This window comes from Magallana gigas, chromosome 9, assembly GCF_963853765.1.
Source record: "Magallana gigas chromosome 9, xbMagGiga1.1, whole genome shotgun sequence".
Taxonomy (NCBI): Eukaryota; Metazoa; Mollusca; class Bivalvia; order Ostreida; family Ostreidae; genus Magallana; species Magallana gigas.
The window spans coordinates 8,666,184-8,683,263 of record NC_088861.1 but is presented as its reverse complement, the minus strand read 5'-3'; the positions used below and the strand labels follow the sequence as shown (position 1 = coordinate 8,683,263).

Below are 17,080 nucleotides of genomic sequence, written 5' to 3'. Positions count from 1 at the left end.
AACTCTTGAATTATATTAGCACCTTGTTTTATTCGATATTTCATTTAGTTTTCCTTTGTAGCAGACTTTTTATGTTCAAACTTTTAAACTAGTCGCAAGTCTTTCTTGAGCACAGAACTTTATGGCCTTACCGGGTGTTGTGGGTCATACATTTTAAAATTTAGATTTCTCTTATTCTGGAAATGTTTCAAACCAATATGTTATTTGTCTTGTAGTTTTCAAGAAAAAATTAAAATTGTAAAAATGGTTAACGAACGATCAACGACAGACGGAGCACGGCAACGAACGAAGACCAATGTCAACAGGTCATCGGAGTGACTTGGGTGACCTTACAGTGTTTTTTAGTATCTGTGAACTTGAAAAAGTGTTATCATAATTGAAATGATTGTTAAAATACTCATACGATATAGCTGAACCCTCGCCAATTTGTCAGTCTGAGTTGAACGATGGTTTTAATGCATATTGATTGTCTGGTATGCATATTTCATGACTAATCGAATCACTGTGATTTTTCGGAAGTAATTTAAAATTGGTGCATTAAATGGATATCACTACTGGGACCTAATTGGTCTGTCTGTCTTTTTATATTGGTGATATTTGATGACGAAATAATGAATCCAAAAACGATGCGGGTGATTTTATTATCGATATCAAAACTTTTAACATTTCTTGGAATGAAATGAATTATATATATATATAGCAGAGTGGACGTTATCTACAGTCACCTATACATACTAGTGACTAAGCAATTTATAATGAAACTTCCATCCTTCAGGTTTATGTGTATGCTTTCATGAAAATGCCGTACTCAACAATATAAGAAACAGGGTAAAAATAACCAACTTAAACAAACTCCTGAACTTCATTGATATTTCTTAACCATTTATTTTTTTTAATGTTACACTTAGTTTTTTTTTATTGAGCAGAATTTTTTTTATTTAAAAGTAACGCTTTTATTAAAAACCTAATATCAAATCGTTCTTGAGCAAATTATTTTTCGTTCAATACTCTTTTGTTAAACATTTAACCTTGTTTTGTTGTTTAAGTTCTGAGTTTCATGAAATTACATAACCTAAGCATGCTTCCACAAGAGTAACAGCTTTTCAAGCAAAATGGTTTTTGAATAGATATTTCTTTATTTATTCCGATGTAAAAAAAAATCATTTCCCTATTTTGCTTCATCCTACATGTATCTCGGTAATCATGATTTGATTAAAGTTTAATCTTTGCTACCCGATGATGCTTTCACACCAAATTTCAGCTTTTTGGACCAATTGTTTTCGAGAATAAGACTTTTAAAGCCTATTTATTCCTACATGTATGTCAATATTCAACTCCCTTCCCTATCCATTAAGCCCAAGCTTACCCTGGGGATCATAAATGGTACAAACTTGTAATGAATTGATGATACCTAATGATGCTCCCACAAAAGTTTCAGCTTTTCTGGCTAACTATTTTTGATAAAATTTTAAAAAGCTTTTCCTTATATTTTATTCAATAAGAATTCACACCCCCCCCCCCCTCTCCCCAACTGTGATTCTACTCTACCCTTGGGATAATTTTGAAGAAACTTAAGTTTACAACTGCATGAGGATGCTTTCACAAAAGTTTCAGCTTGTGTGGCCGAATAGTTTTATTTAAGACCCCAAGAGTGGCTAAGGCTTACCCCTGGGAATCAGGATTTTAAAAAATTGATTTTAAACTGCTTGAAAATGCTCCTATAAAAAGTTTAAGTTTTCTTGCCCAATGGTTTTTGAGAAGAAGTTCTTTTACTGCTAAAAAGTGTTCAATTATTCTTCATTATCTTCCCTTAAAAGAGGGAGTGGCCCTTTATTTTAACAAACTTAAGAAGTTGACCGACGGAAGGACGGAAGGACAGGCAGATGTTGGACAAAAAGTGATGAGAAAAGCTCTCTTTAGCTTTAAGCTCAGATGAGCTAAAACAATACAGCAAAAGGACAATGTAAACAATAGTGTTTGGAGTGTACCACTTTTGGCATCAAGGTGAATCAATAAGGTGATGTGAGTTGAGTTCAGCATTTAAGTTATTGCTGTTATTGGCAACCAACTATTTTTCACGACTACTTTATTTTGCGATTTACCCGATATGAACTGGTTGGCGGCGACTAATGTAAGCAACTAAGCCTTATCCACACCTGTTGTTATATTACATCTATATAGCAAATACTGGTCCGCGGCGAGAAATAATCGCAAAAGTGACGCTCTCGCGAAATTTTTGTTTTCCATGTTTAAACAATTTTGCACATTTATTTTTTTTACTATTTTAAATACTTTTAATAAATTTTCTGTTTTAGGCTGATTTAAAATTCTGACACTGATGCTTTTTTTCTTTTTTTCTTTTTTTTTTTGTTGTTGTGTTAGGTTGTTCCCTAGAAAAAAGTGTTGAAGACTATGGTATCTGAAAAATTTACTTGCATTTAATTGCCCATTTCTGCTCATTTTCAATCAGTATCTTTTCTAGGAAACATTAAGTGCATGCTTGATAAACATCAATTTATCATTAAAGATTAATTTCTTCAATACTTATTACTAACCGAAAATATTTTTGATGTTCAAAGTAGTGATTATTTGTAACCCAGTATAATAACGAAATGTATATCATTTCTGTCGACAGATGATGGTGCAGTAATGGAATTTGTAATTGCTTTGAATAATTAAAACTCAATTAAGCTATGGTACACTATCTAAATGATCTATTGGTTTTATTACCTAATTGGTCCTTGATGTCCATTATCTTTCCCTTGGATGGGGTATTTCACGTACCCTTTGTTGAAAATTAAAATAAAACAAAATTATTGAACACCTTTATGCAATATATTTTTTCATAAAAGTCTTGAAACACCTAGGCAATGTATATAGGATCCTGAATTAACCTTTTAAAATATTTACATTTGTTTGATTTTTTTCTCATAAAAGACATATATGTTGTCAATTTTTATGGCTATCAGTGCCAGCTGTTCATTGACAAATTGATTGCCAAACTACAATTTGGGTATCAACAAATGTTGTACTTACTGATCATTTTGTTTGTCAGCGTAAATAAGTCTATTACAGGATACCTATTACCTCTTCAGAGTAATCTTTTAATATGATCTTTCAAAATAATGTTTTTAAATAATTCCTGTTCCCAAACAAACGCCGATAGAATGAGGGTTATCTCCTAGCAAATGCAGATAGGCATATGTATGACATAATGTAATCTAGTAAATTATCCTCTTTGGACCAAATTGTTACAAAGAATATGAAAACACATGATGATCTTTTACAGCAGATATGTTTATTTATAAATCTAACATTTACAGAAATAGTGTGTCTTTGTATTTATATTTTACAGTAATTCAATTGAAACAGACACATGTAGAAAAAAGATTGAAATCAAGATTTTATATGTACAAAAACAGCATAAAATATGCAAGCATTGGAATTTCACGTAATTACAAATGAAAAAATTGCATGTGCAAATGATATTCAACACTTTTTCCTTCTCCTGGATACAGTCCATGTTGTTTTATAATTTATACACTATTACATGTAATATAAAGAGCATATTGTCTAAACCACAGAATTTGTGCCGGGAATGGACATACCACACTCTATGTAACTGTTGAAATAAAATATCGTATTGTAATGACCTATTGGCCCAAAACTAAACGCCGCACCGGGTGAGTTTCTGTAGTAACCTGCAATATAAAAAAGTGGAAGTCCTGTTGAAACCCCATCGAAAAGTTTTTTTGGCTTTTTGGGGGGGGGGGGGGGGGGGTTGCATAATTTTAAATAAGTTTTCAATTTTACAACTTATGGCAAACCTTGCAGTCTTGTTAAGCTTTGCTATAAACATCTATATTTTAACTGAAAAAAATATGCATGACTTAAAAGACGGATTAAAAATCCCTTAAAACTAAGGCTATATTAAGACAGTAATTTATCAAGAGTTATATCTTTAATCAAAAGGTCAATTTTTTCAATTTATTTGGGTTTTTTCTTCTGGTATAATGAGTCTATATTTTTTTCTTTGATTAAAAAAGGCAAAACAACTGTTAGAGTAGATGAATTGGAGAACGACTGCTCAACAAGCCACCTTTATTAGGGAAGTTAGGGACACCTCCATAGTGTGACTTAATTCCGATCGAAATAAACAATAAATCAAAGCATAATTTTATGAAAGACAAACATTTCCGCAAATAGTTACCTTAGAACAATAGTTTAGAGCGTTAAATACGAATCTAAAAGTTATCCCGCTTGAGCTTTTAAAATTTCACCTTTCTAAAAAATTTCGAAAAATATGTTTGGTTCAAAAAGCGTAAAATTTTTCAACGGTAAGTGTTTTTTAATTATTGTGTACTTTTATCCACATGTTTCCGATGTCACCTTAATCAATGAAATAATTATGTCGTGGGATTTCAGTGGAAACAAATAAAACAGGGTAATTAATATTGTTAATTGAGTAATTCTAATCAATCTAATGAAATATTGAATAAATTATTTTTGAAGAAAATTTGATAAGTTAGTTTTGAAGAAATCAAAACAAAATTATTATGAGAGAGTTCTTTTCATCCATTTTTTCTAAAGATTATAAGTTATTTTGTAGTATACAGGTTATGTTTAGTGAAATTATTGCCATGTACATTACTATCTCGCTTTAACAGAAATGTTTTTATCAAGAAAGGTAAACAAATAAAGGTCAACAAATAAACCATCATTTCTTCGTAAAATTTTGAGATATCATTTGTTTATCTATACACTATTATTTAGTAGAAAAAAAATTCATACATATTTTATTTTTTGAATTTGGGTATTTTCTATATTTTTATATATAGCTCTTCTTATAAAGGAGATCAATAAAGTCTAAAAATGCCCACGACCATCGAGCCCCCTTAATATTATGCTACATGTCGGAGGTGTACATATACGTACCAGATGCTGACGGCGAGTTCATGTAGTCTCCTGCTACGGTCGCACTAGCTTCAGACCCACCCATGAGTTCACAGTGGTCTTGACCCGATCCATTACCGTCCCCGATGTTCATGAATGTGGTCCCTAAATTAGAACCCAGGAATAACTTGTACCTAAAATAGACAAAGTGGTATCAGACACGATACATTACTATTATTTTATGTCGAATTAGTTTTCCCACTAGATTGCCAAGTAGAGGAACGGAATTCCTCGACCAGCTCTAGACTTATACACGCAACAGAGTAAATAAAGAGGTTGGTTTGCATCAAATTTATCAATATGCTAGTATCTATCTGTCTGTCTGAATACATGTATGGGGTGAAACATTTTAGACTGTTTTTTTCTGTCGAAACAAACATGTTGACATATTAAAACAGCCTTCACCCTTAACCAAACAGATCTGAAATTTTAATTATGTTAACTGATTTCATTAATATTTCTTATAGAGTTTGGCGAAGTCATTGGGGATAAATTAAAAAGCAAATTATTGTAGAAGTGGAAATTATTTCTCATCATACACTTAGTGACCTGAAATTGCCGATTGTTTTACTTGAAAACAAACAGTTTACTTCTTAAGAAATTTAATTTGGTTTTAAAATTAAAACTACTTGTTGTAATATTGATCCAGGCTATTTTACTTGCTTGTTTGGTCTTTAAGGAAAAAATACATACTTTGAGTATTATGAGATGAGAATTTTTGTAGGTGCGTGGTTAAATCCAATAAAGCCAGAAGGGCTTAATGATCAATTTGACCTCGCTTCGACAGAAATTATCTCATAATATTCAAAGAATGATTCCTCACTTCTTATTATTATATTCATATACTTTTTTAGCAATTGTACGGCTAAACAGCAGAATATCGACACATTTATGTCATTTTCGTTTCTTTTAATTATCAAAAACCCCGCTTGTGTCCAAATGATACGTTTACTTGAATTTATTGCACTATAAATACAAAATCAATTCGTAGTGTTACAACAGACAAAGACACTGAAACATGTGAATATTTACCGAGTCAACGATATATGATATTACATGTAAGCACGGAAGCTCATAACAAGATTTGAACTCCGTGACCTCTAGATCATGGTTCTTGTATTTGAGGGGATTTCATCAGGAATAAGGAATCATTCTTTGAGTATCATGAGGAGATAATTTCGGTCGAGGCGCGATCAAATCCAATAAAGTTCTAATGGATTTATGATAGATTTGACCATGCTCCGACCGAAATAATCACTTTATAATATTCAAAGAATGATTCCTTATTACATATTATTTCCAATTTGTACACTTTAAAACAACATTATTTTAAAACCACTATTTTTTATGTAGCATATGCTATGTATTACTACGCGGAGCAGCCAATACCGTTTTTTGGTTATGCTATAAGACACGCCCATTTTGCATCACTCATGTTTTATAAAGTCCTTGGGTTTTAGGGTTCAAAATTAATTCGTAATGCTAAATTGAAACTGTTGTCTACAGAAGAATATTTCTTTGTCTTACCAAATAACGGGCATTTAGCAAATCAAATTTCAAATACATGTATTATTAATAAAAATCTGTGATTATTTTGATACATGTATTGCGGTCAATTTATACTTTTCAGACAATATTTGTAACTTCCTGCTTATCAAATCATTTTTCTGTAATGACCTTGTACTACTGCACAGCTGCACGGCGAGATAGGGAGCCGATGTGTAGTTTGTTCTCTTGACAAGTATCTGTCCAGTACAACCATTGAAGCTGTTGTCTACTGACACATTGTGGGCGTACCAACAAGGGGGTGTGGCACTCATACAGGCTGTAAAAAGTAGAAGATATGTTTAAAAGTCGAATCAAGTAACTCACATGATCTCTCTCTTACTAAATTTAAACACTCTAAGATTTTATAATTAGGAACTCTTTAAACGGATATACCGAATAAGAGCTATAATGAAACAAGTTGCAGGAGTCTTGGGGTATTCGTTGTATCTGAGTTTTACAAATAATGCAAATAAAATGAAAAAGAGCAATTTATTATTTTTTTTAGTTACTAACCTGGTTCATGTGGCCAGGGTATCCTGACCCCACACTCATACCATGGGTTACTGTACCACCCTGAACCTCCTGCAATAGGTCGTACGTTGAATTCCTCGCCCGCATTGTGTCTTGCATACCCTAAAGCAAAAAATCGAAATTCATCTTGGTTATTTCATTAACCATTTTTAGATTTTATTATTAATCTCCCTAAGAAAAAGATATAAAGATAAAGGGAAAATTTCAACATTCAAGGTTGAAATACATGTATTAATTGAAATAATCTTTACTAAATATTAATAGTTTATGACAAAAAATATCATAATAAAAATATTCAGAAAGATATGATGAATAATTTGTTGACCATTCAGAGTCTCTTTAAATGAAAAATCAATGAAAATGAAACCGGCGTATCATTTAGATATCATTCATAAATCCTCACCAAAATCGCAAGAAATAAACACTTGAGTGTTCGCACTCTTTGGTCAAGCTTTATGTTATTCTCTGGCTATTCATTCACGTTATTCACATAGAGACGAAAAAAATATCAAAAAAATAGCCTAAGTAAGCTGGTCCTCGATCATCAGCATCGCTTTTTCGAAGCTTTTTCAAGGCGATATACTGGGTTATACATTTTTCCTCGATGTATAAATAATATAAACGATAAAAACTTAAATTAATATACAATCCCAACCCGACAGTTGCAGTCGAGATACATGTAGGCCTGTTCAAATTGCAAGCCTTTGAAAGACTTTTGATCATATTATACTGTAGATTCTTACTCAATCGCAAAGAATTGATATCCGCGTAAAATCGCAAGAAGCACATCTCGTGGATTTTAAAATCGCACTTTTTTAACAGATGTAAATCAAACTGAAACTATGATAAAGATTCAGCGTTCGCAATTTTATTTTCTCACAATTTGGTGCGAAATGGTAAATTCGCAGAATTTCAAAAGTACTCGCTTAAAATAAGTAATTTGCAGTAGTTGCTGAAACTCCATTTAAGTTTTCAATGTAAATCTCCAGGCAAATATTCACAGTACTGCTTTATTATATAGATACAGTTTCATGTTTACATGTAGCATAATGATCATCGGATTCTGACAGTCACCAGTAAAAAATTGTTTTAATATCGTCCTCTCTCCCTCTATTGATTCAAGGTAAAGCATTTACACTTACCTGTTAATGCAGGTGCGCTCATGTATGTCCCAGGGAGAACTGCATTCACCTCCAGCCCCCCAACCAATTCACAGTGGTCAGCCCCCTCGCCAAGCCCATCAGCAATGTTCAGAAACGTATCCGTTAAATCTACTCCCAGGAATAGCTGGTACCTGTCATATTTTGAAGGGGTCATTAATATGTGATATTTTGATATTTACTTTTAAAAGTTATAAACATTTTTTTTTAAATTTGGAAAAAACATGTAAAATGTAATTGAATTGAATGGTACAGATTTTTCTCATATTTGACTAGAATATGAGTATTTCTTAATCAGCTAAATCCAATTTGAAAAACATGGCTTCAAAGTGGCATTAGAGCAAGGCATGAATAACACGGAAAAGTTTGAATATCTCAACCGATATTGAAGGACTTCTGTGCATACAAAACTAATTTTTTTTAAAAACGTTTTAACTGCTGTGTGTGACTGAACTTGAAAGGTTACACGATCTTCGGGTGAATGCCAAACTAAAGTTCAGAAGTTTTTACCAATATTGGTATGAACACCAAACTAAGGTTCTAAAGTTTTACTGACATTTGTATGAACACCAAACCAAGCCTCAAAACAAGCCAAAAAAGTTTTTGATATTGGTGTGAAGTTCAAACTAAGGTTAAAATCTTGACAATATTGGTATGAACACCAAACTAAGGATTGGAGGTTTTTATCGATATTAATGGGATCATCATTGTCTAAGCAACGGGTTTATAGGAGTTTATTGAGATTGTTACAAGCACCAAGCTTAAGTATAGAAAGTCGCAAGCCAACGATAAAATCAAGCAAATCTAAGGTTAAAGGTTTAAACCATCTTCGAAACTTTTGAGATTTTTTTCCTTTTGTAGAATACTGATGAATACCGTAATATCTTTTATAATGAGAAGAATATTGTTTAGCTCTGACAGTGGGTTTACCAAAAGTACCAAAATAAGCCATTAAAGATATATTTCTGTGAGCACCAAAACTAAGTACATGGGAATGATCTAAACGTGAATACCAAACGAACTGGAGGTTGGAAAGTTTTAACTGATATTGGGTGTAAAATACTAGCTTAAGTTTAGAGCTATTGACAGGTCTTGATATAAGAACCATACGTGTTTCGATTTCAAAGTTGTTTACTTGATTGAATGTAAGTACCAAGCAAATGATTGAAAGTCTAATATTGTTGCTCAGTACACTTTATCAATCGTGGGTTAATCATCACACAAAGGGTAAAATATCCTTTTACCTATATTAATTTTAGTTTTTCAGTTGTGTTGTTCCCAATGTTCTAAGAAATATCCAATGATCAACCAAAAATATGTGTGTGTCAGAATTGATTAAACATTAGAAATACCTTAGTTAAGCGTTATAAACATTAAAATCGGGAAAAAATAATATGATAATTTATCTCAAATCTTGAACATGCCCTTCAAAACAGTCATAGGAATAAGCACCAGACACGATGCAGTATTTTAATGTTCGCGCTGTTATTGATCTATGCCTAAGCTAAGGTTTGAATGAACATATCAAGTGAGGGATTTGAAAGGGTTTTTTTCTCATCAAAAATAAGTACATGTCACACTAATTTAAGGGTTGTAAAACAACGTAAACAAGCAAAACATAATTAAGATATTAATATTTGATAGTTCAAAGAAGGGTCCACGCTTTACCTTATTGGACTACAAAGTTCTACTCCGACAATAGGAGCGGAAGTATATTTGGTCTTCATGACGTACTTCCGGCCACCTGTACATCCGTTCCACGCAGTATCATGAACAAAGCTATACTCATGCCAACACGATGTCGGGGTGTTAAAACAGGCTGTTTCACAGAAACACAGATTTAATGAAAATTTATCAAAAAAATAATCGTCTTTTTTAATTCTGTGAAATATCACAATACATGGCATTTGAAATGCATTCAACAATTGTCGATTTTGCTTAATATAAAATTTAAAATCTCAAGGTAGACTCTAGACTATTAGGTAAATTGTTGGATTTTTAACCAAATATAGTACAACATGTAACCCCAGAAATATAAGGAATAAGAAAGTTCAAATTTGTTCTGATCGTTTCATTATTTACCTAAAAAAAAATTAAATTCATCAAGATAGAATTTGACCACTAAGCTTTATTTATTTATTTATTTATTTATTTATTTATTTATTTATTTATTTATTTTGAATTCTCTCACCAGGTGGTGGGGGTGTTGGCGGTGTTGGTATACTCACTCCACACTCGTACCACGAATTATAGTAATAAACAGTATCTGAGTAGCTTATCGTCCCAACAGTGAAAGGATCGCCCCAATGAGAACGCCTATAGCCTGAAAGAACAAGATGTCTTTAAGCCAATGCTTACTATTGATACCCCTGCTCCGATGTGAATGATCAATAAAAGCAAATTCAACAGGAATTTAATATCACATTTGTTTAAAAAAGGAATACTATCATATGGCAGGCCTAAGCAAAGAAAGTGTTAAAATTTAGATCATATGCGATGAATAGTTGCTGAGAAATCTTTGACAAAATGGGGTTTTTTTTTAAATTAGGCTAAAAAAAACAGTCGTCCTTTAACATGAAGTTGACGTCTGATTGGAACTAAAATGAATCCCACCATATGGCATATCTAAACAAAGAGTGTATAATAATTGCAAGCATCTTTGAATACTTAGTAATAGTCGTTGAGAAAAATGCAACAGAAATTTGTAACGGACAGACAGACACACACACTCACAAGGGTAAACCAGTACACCCATATACAGTGGAATTAAAATATTCCATTATTTATATTTCGCATGTATTACTTCTACGCGAACTCCCATATAATTTGTTCTGGAATTAAGGCGAGAGAGAGAGAGAGAGAGAGAGAGAGAGAGAGAGAGAGAGAGAGAGAGAGAGAGAGAGAGAGAGAGTATACCCGTTACAGTTGGAGCTGTTTTGTAATCATTTGCCATTATAGCTTCAGTTTGATATCCGCCCACAAGTTCACAGTGATCCGCTCCTGAACCATCACCATCACCAACGCTGAGGAATTTATCTAGGAGAGCGGATCCAAGAACTATTTTGTACCTGAATTTAAAATCGTAATTCATAAAGAGGCTGGATGGTCAACAAATTCTCTATCGGATCTACATAAAATCTAGCTAATTTTGGCTATAGACTATTACAAATGTATGACGGAATATCTAGTCTATGGTGGCATATCTCTGCCCCTTGTGTGCAAGTTACTTTTCTTTTAAATATGTCGACATGCAAGATAAATATAACTACATGCAAGATAGTTATGTCAACATGCAACATAACTATGTTAACATGCAAGAAAATTGCAATCAAATAAGAATTATGAAAAATCTCAATAATTTTCAGATATCGCCCATAGTGACATCCAAGATGCTAGATGCTACCTATTTATATCGACATGCAACTTAGGTATGTTCACATGATACTTATATATATGTCAACATGCAACTAAGGTATGTTCACATGCGAGATTAATATGTTGACATGCAACATAACTAAGTTGCATGTCGACATAAATATGTTGCATGTCGACATAAATATGCTGCATGTCAACATATTCATCTTGCATGTTAACATAATAAGTTGCATGTCGACATAGAAAAGTTGCATATCGACATAAAAAAGTTGCATGTTGACATAAATAAGTAGCATGTCAACATGTTTATCTCGCATGTTAACATAAATAAGTAGCATGTCGACATAAATAGGTAGCATCCAGCATCGTTGATGTCACAGGTAGGTGATATTGAGATTTTTTATAACTCTTTTTTTTATTGCAACTTTCTTGCATGTCAACATAGTTATGGTGCATGTTGCGTAAATATCTTGCTTGTCAACATATTTATCTTGCATGTCGACATATTTGATAGAAAAATAACTTGCACACAAGGGGCAGAGATATGCCACCATACCAGCCATCTTAAGAGTATGTATGTTTTAAAAAACGTCACACAATGTTTGATGTCTGTTGATGTCTGTAATATCATGCAGTTACAGGTACATGAAATATCAGATCCATGTGAAACTTACACATAGTATCTTGTTTTGTTTTGTTTTGTTGGGGTTTTGTTGGGGGTTTTTTTTTTGTTTGGTTGGGTTTTTGGTTTTTGTTTTTGTTTTTTTGTTTGTTTTTTTTGTATTTACTGAACAATGAATCTTGCCTAAATCATGGTCATTGACCGTTAATTGTGTATAATGTTTAAGGCATATGTACAAATATATCCTTTTATATTCGAAAAAAATGAATGTTTTGCACATAAAAAACTTTCGAAAGTTGGAAGAAAATACCGTTTCATATTTCTACCCCTACATTAAAGTTGTTTGTTATATGTTTTATTTGTATTATGTCAACATGCTGACATGCGTGTTGATTACCTGGTAGGACTACACAGGACCACGCCCACAAACGGGGCGGAAGGATACTGAGTTCTCCGGACATAACGGGTTCCCCCGGTACATCCGTCCCTCGTGTTGTCGTAGAAGAAGTCAAATTGGACCCAACAAGACGCAGGTGTGTTAAAACAGTCTGTAAGAAGGGAAAGAAAAGAAAAAAAGTTTTCAGTTATTGATATTCACATCAATAATGAAATGTTCCATCATTTTTATTTTTGTTTTGTACCTTATAAAAGATACAAGTTTTATATAACATGTCATATATACATGTATAATAGATGAATTACATAAATCTTCATTTTTGTATAATGTGGGGTTTACCTGGCAGCGGTTCATAGCAGGATGAGACAGAAGATGTCCAAGTCCCATCACCTCTGCATGTGGAGGTCAAGGTAATTGAAGTATTTGAGTTACATGTGTAATTGAGGACAGTCCCGATTTTGGTGGATGTGACCTTGACCCCAGCAAAATGAATGTCTGGGTGATCAATAGGGCAGTCTAAAAGTAAAATTATTATTTAATGATATTTCCGTAAATATGACCGATATACACCAAAGTCAATTTTTTTTTTCATTAAACCTGTAAGTGATGTATTTAAAGATTTATACAGGACTGTTATTTGACCGTATTGCTGACTTACCAACAACTTAAAAATGTCACTCCATTTACTGACAATCAGATTAAAAGAATTAATATTGTTAAAATACAAAAAAATATTAAAAATCTATTCGATTTTATACAACACAGAGACATTCTTTTTCTACTTTAAACTTTTAACATATTAAGCTCTTTGGGTGATTTGAGCCAATGGGGCCAACAGTATGTATTATATATATTGTAACAATAGGATGCTATGACCTTGACCTTAGAAACTGGAATCAAGGTAACTGGAGATCCTCAACTATTGAGCAATCTAAACTTTGTGGGGGAAAAAGACCCAGATGGGACCAAAGGAAAGTAAATATGCTTCTGATATGAATTTTAAACAGAAAGCTGTAATGACCTTGACCTCTAGTCTAGAAATTGGATTCATCATCCCTTCACCTTAACCCACGAACACTCTTTTTGTGAAGCATGGGCCAGAATGGGTAGGTCGGACAAGGAATTTAAACAGAAAACTTCTTGATTGATTATTCATTCAGAATCTTAATTCAAGGTCAATGCACATTGTTTTTACCAAATGCACTTTGTACAGTACAGAACAACTAAAATGAGTATGTCCTTTCCAAAAAAAGATGAAATACACTTAATTAAAATATACAGAGTGTGATTTGTAACAAGTGTAAAATACAAACGCATATCGATTGATAGGGGTTGTTTTTTTGTACTTTTAAAGTACAAGCCCCGGGACCATCAACATGTGAAAATCTCCGCAATAGTTGCCCCGGGGCTATTGCTTTATTAATTCCAAAGGTTTGCTGTTGCGTGTTTAAAACAAAATAATCACGGTTCGATTATGTATAGGAAAGATTTGTGTGCTTTGTGTACTTTATTTGACCTAAAATGCTGTAATAAAAGGATGCATCCCTACTGTGATGAAACGTTGAGAAAATCGATGTCACAATCAGTCTTACAAACTATGCTTTTTTGTGTGTCCATCGCGTTTCGCACGCCAGCGACATCCTTCGATGCTTGCATTTACAGATCTCAAACAAAGTCCTTGAAACGGTTTCACAGGGTACTGATCGAAAAAGTAGCAATCGGGTGTGCTGATGGATAATAGGCAATGTAGATTAATTTTTCTTTTGATAACAGTTCTGTGTAGCTCTTTAAGGAGCAATTTTTCATTAATTTTACTTGTTATTACAACAAATTAATATAAAGACAAATCAAACTTTTAAAAACCCGGGTTTTTTTAAACTTGAAAGGGAAATTAAATTTTTACAAGAATTTTTTTAGTCCGAATTCAGTCCTGTGGGATATATTGCTATCCAAAAGGAAAGAAGCATTTCCTTTAGAATGTGTTGATTTGCTAAATATCCTATAAATAAATATCTCCCTCAAATCATTTATTCCACTTTAAAGGTAACTGTTTTACCCGTCAGAATGAGACAAAGAACATATTACATTTAATTTATAAACACTCTCTTAGTAATAATCATACCTGTAACGTAACCTAATTTTATTTATGATCTTGTATCTTCTCTTTTTACATCAAAAATTTATCTTAAATATTATTAAGAAGTAAATTTTTCAATTTAACTGAATACGAATAAGTCTTACCTGATTTGACGCATTTTGGTCCCGTTGACGCACTGACGCAACTCCCTCTAGTTGAGCACGACACACCACAAGCGTCAAAATAATCCTGAAATATGCAAAATATCGACAATAATAAGTAGACTATCTGAAACCAGTATCTACATTACAATTTTTCTCTCGTTTTTAACAGCTGCAGAACAAAGATTATTTTTTTTAATTACTTGAATGTTCAAAAAAATTGATTAAATATATCTCGTTTTAAGATATAAAACATAAAAAAACCATACTTTTTCAGTAGATAATGGTTAACAGAAAAACTTTTGAATTAATGCACTATGCATGTTAAGCAGGTTTTGTTAGTTTTCTTGTTGATGCCTCTTTCATAGAAGAAATATTAGCTTTATGATTTTTGTATAATCTGTAACAGCACCTGTGGTATTTGGTTCCTTCCGATGTAAATAAACTCAGAATCTGACGTCATGTTGGATGGATTTACTGTGACGTCACTATAGGACAACTCACACTCTAATCTTCCGCGATGAAAGTTTAGCGAAGCACACGAGCGTCTATTCGAACATTCTCTAACACACATGCCCATTCCAATCGGAGAAATTTTCTCTATGACAAATCCAGATAATCGTGACTCTGGCGTAAAGAGGTCGTAAAGTCCTGCCTCAGAACTGTGTATAAACAGGAGAACGAAAATGACCGTAAACTTTGTAAGCATATTTGTTAAGAATGTTTCAACTCCATCTCTCTAATAATGAAAACCTTTGAAAGGCATACGGCAAATAAAAGAATGGGCGTTTATTAAAACCCAGCCGTCAACCAATGGCTAGCTCTAGACGCAAATAAAAATATATCAGGTGTAAAATAATCTGATGATGGCAAATTCGTTTGGAATTTTCAACATTTACAGTCAATATTTAGCGCAAAACAGTGTTAAATCGTCAATTGTCTTGTTGAAAGAAAAATAAGAGATCGAAGACGGAAGCACGCCATACTGATATTAACGATCAACATCATATAAAAAACAACAAAGACAACAACTTCAATTGAAATTTTAATATGAGTTGATGCACTTTAACCAGAGATGATACAAAAATGAAAGATGATAAAAGATGAAAGATGATAAAAAAAGATAGCATAATTGATGTGCAATTTCAAACATGAAATTATCAAATAATTCAAAAACCCCCAAAGGGAGATTCTGATATTGACACATACATATCAATCCGTGCATAAACAGACTCCATGTTGAACCTAGATTATTTGTTACAATATGGCGAACGTCAAAAGATACGAAATGAGTATGGCATGTACTATTGTCGTTCTGTTTTTAGCCGGGCTCCGCTGAAAGCAGAGTCCTGAGGCGTGTTTAAAAAGAGCAAGTACTCGCGATCGCTCGCCAAAATTTGTGTTGCGGGAATAGGGAATTATTTTGGCGAGCGTTCGCGAGCACTTGCTCTGTTGAACTCGCCTCTGGCTGTAGGCAGGCAAATCGCCATTGTTACTATAAATAGCACAACTTCAAAAGTAAACAAAAAACCAAACAGCGTCAAAGTAAAAGCTTCCGCTATACCAAATAGTTACACAGAGAGCCACGTTTTGTCAAAAGTGTTGGCATTTTGTTCTCTTTTGTAATTTTGAAAGAATTGTCTATCTTTTTTAGTTCTCTTTTTAATAACGTGTTATTAGACTATGCATTTTTAGACAAATACAATGCGCATGAATTTCCATGGTCGCTCTCTGACGCTTTGCCGACATTAAAAGCATAAGAGAGAGACAGAGAGACAGAGAGAGAGACTTTCAGTCTTTACTACACAATATGCATAAAGACACTTTCAGTACGTTGATTACTTACAGTATTTCCATCAGATTATAACTGAATTTGCTATTTTTTCATCTTTTTTTTCTTTTTAATCAATATCAGCATTAAATAAAACTTTTTCTTTTAAATTTGTCGCTATATAGTATAAAAGCTAAAAAGAATAATTCCAATGAACAAATACGGTCCATATACTGTGGTCATAATTGTTGTATGATCCAGTAGAGAAGCAGATGCATTAAAAGGTCCCCTGGAACTTATACGTATACAGCACTGTAGTTAATGGAATTAACTGGGATAACAAAAACTTTGAAAAAAAATACCATGCCTGGTTTCAGTATTTAAAATTTTTTAATCAATAATTTCGGAAGGGGGGGGGGGCTGTTATATAATTGGCCATGATCATTTGTCCAAGTATGACACGAATAGTATACTCTATACAATTT

At 32.9% G+C, this 17,080-nt stretch overlaps 1 protein-coding gene and 1 long non-coding RNA gene across 2 annotated transcripts; both read right to left on the bottom strand.

Annotated features, from left to right (window-relative positions):
• Nucleotides 1-3,336: 3,336 nt before the first annotated feature.
• Nucleotides 3,337-12,728, bottom strand: LOC105323164 (uncharacterized). Its single transcript, XM_066071798.1, has 9 exons — nt 12,587-12,728; nt 11,109-11,260; nt 10,384-10,515; nt 9,861-10,011; nt 8,175-8,326; nt 7,015-7,134; nt 6,631-6,778; nt 4,936-5,087; nt 3,337-3,701 (listed from the first exon to the last, which is right to left on the bottom strand). Exons 2-9 carry the CDS (start codon nt 11,143-11,145, stop codon nt 3,574-3,576), a joined length of 1,020 nt encoding a protein of 339 aa, XP_065927870.1. The 5' UTR covers nt 11,146-11,260; nt 12,587-12,728; the 3' UTR covers nt 3,337-3,573.
• A 203-nt stretch (nt 12,729-12,931) lies between these two features.
• Nucleotides 12,932-15,527, bottom strand: LOC136271235 (uncharacterized). Its single transcript, XR_010709128.1, has 3 exons — nt 15,237-15,527; nt 14,828-14,912; nt 12,932-13,102 (listed from the first exon to the last, which is right to left on the bottom strand). It is a non-coding gene; the product is annotated as an uncharacterized lncRNA (long non-coding RNA).
• Between the last annotated feature and the right edge of the window lie 1,553 nt (nt 15,528-17,080).

Coding starts and splice junctions, on each gene's coding strand:
- LOC105323164 (XM_066071798.1), bottom strand. CDS start 11,145: ATGGCAAATGATTACAAAACAGCTCCAACTGTAACGG. Junction 10,516..11,108: donor AACAGCTCCAACTGTAACGG/GTATACTCTCTC, acceptor TTGTTCTTTCAG/GCTATAGGCGTTCTCATTGG. Junction 8,327..9,860: donor GAACTTTGTAGTCCAATAAG/GTAAAGCGTGGA, acceptor AAAATATGACAG/GTACCAGCTATTCCTGGGAG.